Here is a 7,938-nt window from a genome sequence, read left to right as displayed (position 1 = left end):
ACTGTGCCCTTTAAGAGCTTTTGGACTTCAGTTACCAGAATCCAGACCATTGGCCAACATGGCAGAGGCTGCTGGGAGCTGAAGTCCAAAATCTCTTAAAGGGTACAGTTTGGGGACCACTGGCCTACAGTACTGAGTATTCGTTGGTGGTCTCCCATCCAGTTACTAACCAGAGTTGACCCTGTTTAGCTTTCAAGTTCAGATAGGATCTGGTGCCTTTAGGGTATTTAGGCCTACAAAACCCAAAATGGCAATAGGGCTCCCATTTTTTAAGTGAGCAAGAGCTGAAGAGCCTCTGCTCTCTTGAACAAAGGTCCAAAACACACTGCAGACACAATCCAGTTTGAGACCGCTTTAACTGCCCTGGCTGAGTGCTAGGGAATCCTGGAAGTGTAGTCTATTGGGCACCACAGCAGTGGGCTCCAAAATATGCTCGACAGGGATTTTGGACTTCAGCTCCCAGAACGTGGCTGAGGCTTCTGGGAGATGAAGTCCAAAATCTCTTCAAGGGCACAGTTTAGGAAGCACTGTTTTAAAGCAATATAACAACCATCCTCTAGAACAGTGGTCCCCAACGGTGCTCTTTGAGGGGATTTTGGACTCCAGCTCCCAGAATCCCACTCCATTGGCAAACGTGGCTGAGGCTTCTGGGAGATGAAGTCCAAAATCTCTTCAAGGGCACAGTTTGGAAACCACTGCACCAGAGCTCTCAAGGCTCAATGTCCCAGAATTCCCTAGCATGGGGCCAAGGCGGTTAAAGGGATCTCAAAGCGGGTTGTTCCTGCAGTGTGTTTGGTGGACCCACTTGGGAAGGACGGAAGCCGAGGCGGGGCCATTGCGCCTGGGCCGGAAGGGGCGGAGCTCCCGCCAAAATTCAACGGCTGTATTCTGCCCCTGTGTGCGTTGCGCTCGTTGGGCTGCCGACCGAGGAAGGGCTGAGAGGAGAGGCCTTCCTTCCTTCCCTCCCTCCCTCCCCGAGGACGAGTGAGTGAGTGGGGCCGACCTTCCCAGCAGCGGACGGGGCTGGAAGGGCAGCTGGGTTCTTTAATTAGGATCGCTCCCCGCAGCTTTTGCTGACTTGTTTAGACACGTTTTTGGCTTTTTGTTTTTTAAAGGGTAAGACTGTTACCTAGGAGGCACCCATAGCAGTTATTATTGTTATTATTGTCATCTTATAACATTGTCCTTTCCCCAACTCCCCTCCCCCTTTTGTGTCTTGGCTTTTTAGACTGTAAGCCTGAGGGCAGGGAAAGGTCTAATTTAAAATAATGTAAGCCGCTCTGATAGACTTTTGGCTGAAGAGCGGGGTATAAATAATAATAATAATAATAATAATAATATCATCTGGCCTTTTCCCAATATAAGGACTCAGGTCCAAAACACACTGCAGAAGTAATCCAGTTTGAGACCGCTTTAACTGCCCTGGCTGTTAGGCTAGAGAATGCTGGGATCTGTAGTGTTTGTGAGACATTTGCTCCTTCTCTGTCAGAGAGCTTTGGTGCCACGACAAACTACATTTCCCAGGGTTCCAGTGGTCTCAAACTGGATTTTTCCTGCAGTGTGTTTTGGAGCTCAGGCTGCATCCACACTGGAGAAATAACCCGATTTGGCACTGTTTTAACTGCCCTGGCTCAAGGCTATGGAATTCTGGGAGTTGGGGTTTGTTGTGGACTCGCCCACAACAAACCTCAACTCCCAGAATTCCATAGCCTTGAGCCAAAAAGCGTTAAACAGGTGCCAAGCCGGGTTATTTCTCCACTGTGAATGCAGCCTATGATTCTGGAGACACGTGTTCAAATGCCCACTCAGCTGTTGAAACCCACAGTGGTGGCTTTGTCCCACTTTAACTTTTATGGCTGCCTCCTGTGGAATTCTGGGGCTTGTAGTTTGTTGAGGCTGAAGAGCTCCCTGGCTAAGAATTTTAAATGCCCCTCTCTAACCTTCAAATCCCAGTATTGCATGAGAGGCATCCATAACAGTTAAAATGGAACAATAGCACTATAACAGTGATATTAGGGTTGCTATAAGTCAGAAATGGCTTGAAGGCACACAATAACAAGCTGCTCACACCAGTCTTTATTGTTACACTGCTGTACAAAGTTTTATACTGGAATGTGTGGAGGATGTACTTTCTCATTTACAGGGACTGTGTCATTAAGTTGATGATCAGTGTATTCCTATCAAAGCCATTTTGATGGTTATCTATCCACCAAGACAGACTTTTCCCCCTCTTAAATAATTAATCTTCCATTTAGAAAAATACGTTGTCTGCAGCCATCCTCTAATGTTGTATTGTACCCAATGTTTTCTTTTCTTACAGAATGGATAATTGTACTTTTCCAAGGTACAGTGAAAATGATATTATTGTACACATACGCAACTTCTTGCTGACTGGAACTGAGGCCAAGAACTTTTCCAAAAGTGATTTATTTCCAAATGTTAAGGTAAGGATGTCGAAGAGCTTACTCAAATGATGAAATTGAAACTCTGCACTGTGGTGCATCTGTATAATTTGGTTTTCCTACGTAACATGTGGAATAAAAATTATTGAGTTCTTAGTAATGATGGCTACTTGTCTGATAGTAAAACTGTTTAATATTTAAACACTGTTATGCTGCTCTTCAGTCACTGTCAGGATTGAGTTAATCCTGCTGTGATTAAAGTTGTGTGAGAAAATATGTATGATATCTTCTTTTTTTTAAAAAAAAATAGGTTATGGTATGTAGAACTTCTTCTGTGTGACCTATTCTGGCAGTAAATTCAAGTACTTGATGAGAAAGAGCCATGTAGGGGGCATGAGAGATAATGTCTGCATTAATTCGTCTCATGGTTTCGGGTTAGAGAAGTCATGGATAGTATATAAACCTCTGTCTGTCCACACTGTAAATTGAGTAATTTTATCAGGGCTGTAAAATTTAGATGCAGGACAGAAAGCATAATTGTGGATAAGTAAGGTGCAAGAAATTCAGAATGGTAAAACCACCATTTTGGGATTAGGAATACAGTGGGCCCTTTCCATACACAAGGGATCAGTCCCCGTTCCCTCAACATAAGGCAAAAATCATGTATGCTGAAGCCCCATTGAAAACAGTGGGTGCCTGCTTCCACACACACCATTATCCCTGCTGTTTAACAATAGCAACTTAGAATCTTGATTAATGAGAATAATAGGTCTAAGGAATCAGCAGACCCAGACTTTGCGTATGAACCAGAGTAATCTCTTAGAGAAGAAGTGACAACAGTTAAAATGTATATAAGCAGAACAAAAACTGAGGAGGATGGAGGTGCTGTTTGTTTCTTCCCATCCTAAAATGCTGGGTTTCAGAGTTACCAAGTTAATGATTTCCAGATGGCTGAAAGTATGTATCCATCTGTACTATTATTACACACACTATAGGCTAAGGATGTGTGAACACATTCTAAATGATTAACGGCAATATCAACAGCCTTTTAAGTACCATATTCATTAACAGGATGGAGGGAACAATCAGTGTTCGTAAGGCATTATCAGATAGATAGCTACAAGTTTGCACATGCTGCTTTTGGGGCACACAGTTCTTCAGCTGCTTCTGAAAGATAACAACAGCCAGAGCTACCTGTCAGGGTTATAGAGCTTGCTTACACCCTATATATCATTTTTATTTGGAGTATTTATACCCTGCTCTTCAGCCACAAAGGCTCACAGAGCGGCTTACAAAATGGTTAATTAGACGTTCCCTGCCCTCAGGCTTACAATCTAAAAAGAGAAGTTGAATTTAGGTTATTGGATGACTGGAGGTACAATCCATGACATTAATTTATCTTCATGCACCAATAGCTCTCATTTTACTAATATTTCAGATTTTTCTAGCCTCAACAAATTTGGATTGATTGAAATATACTTTTCTATGATAAAACTGAACAGTAATCTTGCTGTCCAGAATTAAATATGCTGAATGCTTTAAAATTCTATTTCTTCAGAGTCATCTATCCCCAGCCTATATAACCCTATAAAACCTATACAGTGGTACCTCGGGATACGAATTACCCAGCTTACGAATTTTTCGGGATACGAAAAATCCCATAGGGATTTATTGTTTCGGGTTACGAACGTTTTTTCGGGTTACGAAAAAACGCCGGCGCTGTTTAAATGGAACCGCGGCTTTTCCCCATTAGCGCCTATGGCATTTCGGCTTACGAAGGTTTTTCGGGTTACGAAATTAGCCGCGGAACGAATTAATTTCGTAACCCGAGGCACCACTGTATAACATTTGTTTCCTTTTGGGAAATAAATGTTTTGGATTTTCTCATCCATTGGATTAAATAATAGTGTTGACAGAGTTAATTAAAAAGGATCGCTTGAAAATTTGGATAATCATTATTGTTTTCTGAACTGCTCCAGAAAAATGGAACACTATAACATTCTGTATCTTCAGTATTCCCTTCAGATAACTTTATTTGTTAAGTGCCAAGGGCTGGTACTTGTACTATTAAATCTGATAGAACTTCTCGGGTACATATAATTTTGTTGTTATGAGTCTTCAAGCTGACTATGAGTTATGGTGACCATATTTCAGGATTTTCTTGGAAATTTTTTTTCAGAGGAGGTTAGCTCTTGCCTTCTGCTTAAACTAAGAGAGTATGACTTACCCATGACCACTTAGCAGATTTCCATGGCTGGGCAACTATCATACAAATTCTCACAAATTATTCCAGACTGCAAGAGTTTTGGTTTATGCACCCAAGACCAAGTATCCAAGGCTGCACCTTAGCAGTGGTGGGATAGGGAAAGGAAATTCCCCAGATGTTTGACTGAAGTCAGAGTTTCTGAAGATGTTCTTATTAAAATATTACTTCGAAGACAATGTTTCTGGCAGTTGAATAGTAAGTGACTGCTGAGAATATGCTAATATGACTGCTGAGAATCTCACTTCCATGAATAATTGCTGATAAAATCTGAAATTAATCTGATCTGTGCTAGTGATTTGATGTTTCTTCTTTTGTAGCCTGAAGTTCTGCACATGATATACATGAGAGTTTTACAAAGTGTATATGGAATCCGTCTAGAACATTTCTACATGGTAGGTATACAGTAATTAATGGCAGTACTATGTTGAATTCAGAATTAAAAAATTGATAATTCAATCATTTTTAGCCAAGAGTCTTCTGGCACCTTAGAGACTAAGACTTAATTCCAGCTGCTGTTCCCAGTTGAGGAAGACCCACTGCATCAGCAAGAATTTGGTAATTATGTAGATGTTAAACAGCATGGGGACAAAACAGAACCCTGTGGCACTGCGCAGGCCAAGTGCCAGGGAGTCAAACAGAAGACCCTCAGCATCAACTTCTGACTTCGCCCTTCCAAGAAACACAGGAACCACCACATAATAGTTCCCCCAGGTCCCATCCCAGCGACATGGCTCAGAAGGATACCATGGTCAATGGTATTAAAACAACAAGCAAAGAGGAGAGAAGGTCCACGTGCTCAAAGATGGTCAACTATTTATTCAGTGTTTATTTTATTTTTTTATTTAGAGTATTTATATCCCACTCTTCAGCCACAAAGGCTCTCAGAGTGGCTTACAAATGGTTAATTAGACGGTTCCTTGCCCCCAGGCTTACAATCTAAAAGAGATGGCACAAAAGGAGAAGGGAATGGCAGTGGGGAAGGGGATCAGGTCCAGCAGTTCTTCTCTCCCTCTTGAGACCTAGACCATGGCAGATGGACTGGTGGGAGGGCTCTGCTTCTTAGGCCAGGCCAGGCCTGGCCCGGCCCGATGGAACAAGGCTTGCATCTCTCTCTCTGAATCCAGATGGTATCAGATGGGAATTTTAGTCCAAAACATCAGGAAGACTTGAGTTCTCTATTTCTAGTAACAGAGGTCTCATTTCCCCTATTACTTGTTTAAAAATCCTAACATGTTTCAGCCATACTAGGACTTTTTCAGGGGCTGAAAACAAATATAAATACACTTTATAATATAATATATTAAAAAAGATAGAACAACACTCATCAAACTGTGATACAAAAATATCTGTATGGTTCTAAACAAAGTTATACAAACCCTTCGAAAGAAATCACTGGAGTTGTGAACATAGAGATGAAGGGAACAGACACTACAGCATTTCTGTATACTGTATAAGTCTAGAAATTTAGGTTAAAAAATTGACCCAAAAAACCTGAGTCGACTTATCCGTGGGTCATTGTAAATACTGTACTTTAAATCATATGTATATATAATTCTCTGGTGAAAGGCAAGAGTTTAATCTGCCTTGGAAGCACTTACCCCCTTCCACTCACTCATCTATCCGACCTGATGAGGACAAATAGTTATATCTGCTGGAATTATGTAAATTCTTTGGCATAGTTTTCCTTTGCTTCATCCTTCATTTACAGGCCCCTAAGTTTTACCCTTGACTTATCCTTGGGTCATATCAAAATCCATAATTTTAGCCCCCGAACCTGCCCTTGATTTATACATGAGGTCGACTTATAGTTAAATATATATGGTATATACATGTTTCAGATGACCTTGGGAAGGCATAACCAATTATATCTTGGGGTGGGACATAGGATGCAATCTCTTCAGACAGTTGCTCATTCTATTTATGACAAGAACCCTGGTGGCACAGTGGTTAAATGCCTGTACTGCAGCCACTCACTCACAAACCATAAGGTTGCGAGTTAAATACCAGCAAAAAGGCTCAAGCTTGACTCAGGCTTGCATTCTTCTGAGGTTGCTAAAGTACCCAGATTGTTGGGGGCAATTAGCTTACACTTCGTAAACTGCTTAGAGAGTGCTTAAGTGCACTGATAAGTCATATAGAAATTCACTTGTTATTGCTGTGTCATCATATTACGATCATATCCATACATACGTTCTAATATATGCTTTCTCTGTTACAGTGCGCCCTTGCTTTACGTGGAGGATCCGTTCTGGACTCCCCTGCGTAAAGCAAATCACACATATGCTCAAGCCCCATTTAAATGATGGGGTTCGTGCACACGGTGGTGCGCATGCCACGGTCATGCATCCCATTAGTCCCTATGGGACATGCTGCCCCTTCCTCCCCGCACAGCTTTCAAATTAAAGATTGAAGGTCGAAACCTTCATTTAAACCTGCAGAGACCAAAATTTCAATCTTAGAATCCATTCTATCTTTTTCCTTTAAAATGTATTCTTTATTATTTTAAGTTCTTTCTATTACCCCAAACTGGAAAACAGCTATAGAATGTTGCATTTTTACAAAATGACCAACTAAGGGAGCTCCCACTCTTCTATTTTTTAGCTTAGAGAGGTGTTCCCCTATTCTACTTTTTATGTCTTATGGTCTTCCTCAGATAAAGTTTTTTGCATGTACATTCAATAGCATAGATAGAATCATAGAGTTGGAAGAGACCGCAAGGGCCATCCAGTCCAACCCCCTGCCATGCAGCAAATCCAGATCAAAGCATCCTTGACAGATGGCTATCCAGCCTCCGTTTGAAGACCTCCAAGGAGGGAGACTCCACTACCCTCCGAGGAAGTGTGTTCCACTGTCAAACAGCCCTTACTGTCAGGAAGTTCTTCCTAATGTTGAGGCGGAATCTCTTTTCCTGTAGCTTGCATCCATTGCTCTGGGTCCTAGTCTCTGGAGCAGCAGAAAATAAGCTAGCTCCCTCCTTAATATGACATCCCTTCAAATATTTAAACAGGGCTATCATATCACCTCTTAACCTTCTTTTCTCCAGGCTAAACATACCCAGCTCCCTAAGTCGTTCCTCATAGGGCTTGGTTTCCAGATCCTTCACCATTTTAGTCACCCTCCTTTGGACACACTCCAGTTTCTCAATGTCCTTTTTGAATTGTGGTGCCCAGAACTGGACACAATATTCCAGGTGGGGCCTGACCAGAACAGAATATAGTGGCACTATTACTTCCCTTGATCTAGACACTATACTTCTATTGATGCAGCCTA

The 7,938-nt window shown here is 41.8% G+C and overlaps 1 protein-coding gene across 3 annotated transcripts in view; it reads left to right on the top strand.

The window, feature by feature from the left end:
- Window positions 1-810: 810 nt before the first annotated feature.
- Window positions 811-7,938, top strand: part of NUF2 (NUF2 component of NDC80 kinetochore complex) — a 130,137-nt gene continuing 123,009 nt past the window's right edge. Inside the window, exons 1-3 of one of the 3 annotated variants that reach the window (XM_042464573.1) lie at window positions 811-988; window positions 2,321-2,444; window positions 4,986-5,060. In XM_042464573.1, the coding sequence (XP_042320507.1) occupies window positions 2,322-2,444; window positions 4,986-5,060 (198 nt within the window). In that variant the 5' untranslated portion in view covers window positions 811-988; window position 2,321. Of the gene's footprint in view, window positions 1,117-2,320; window positions 2,445-4,985; window positions 5,061-7,938 lie in introns of all 3 variants that reach the window. The other 2 variants (XM_042464572.1, XM_042464574.1) reach the window with 2 other exon arrangements.

Source organism: Sceloporus undulatus, chromosome 4 (assembly GCF_019175285.1).
Source record: "Sceloporus undulatus isolate JIND9_A2432 ecotype Alabama chromosome 4, SceUnd_v1.1, whole genome shotgun sequence".
Taxonomy (NCBI): Eukaryota; Metazoa; Chordata; class Lepidosauria; order Squamata; family Phrynosomatidae; genus Sceloporus; species Sceloporus undulatus.
This window is presented reverse-complemented; position numbering and strand designations above follow the sequence as displayed.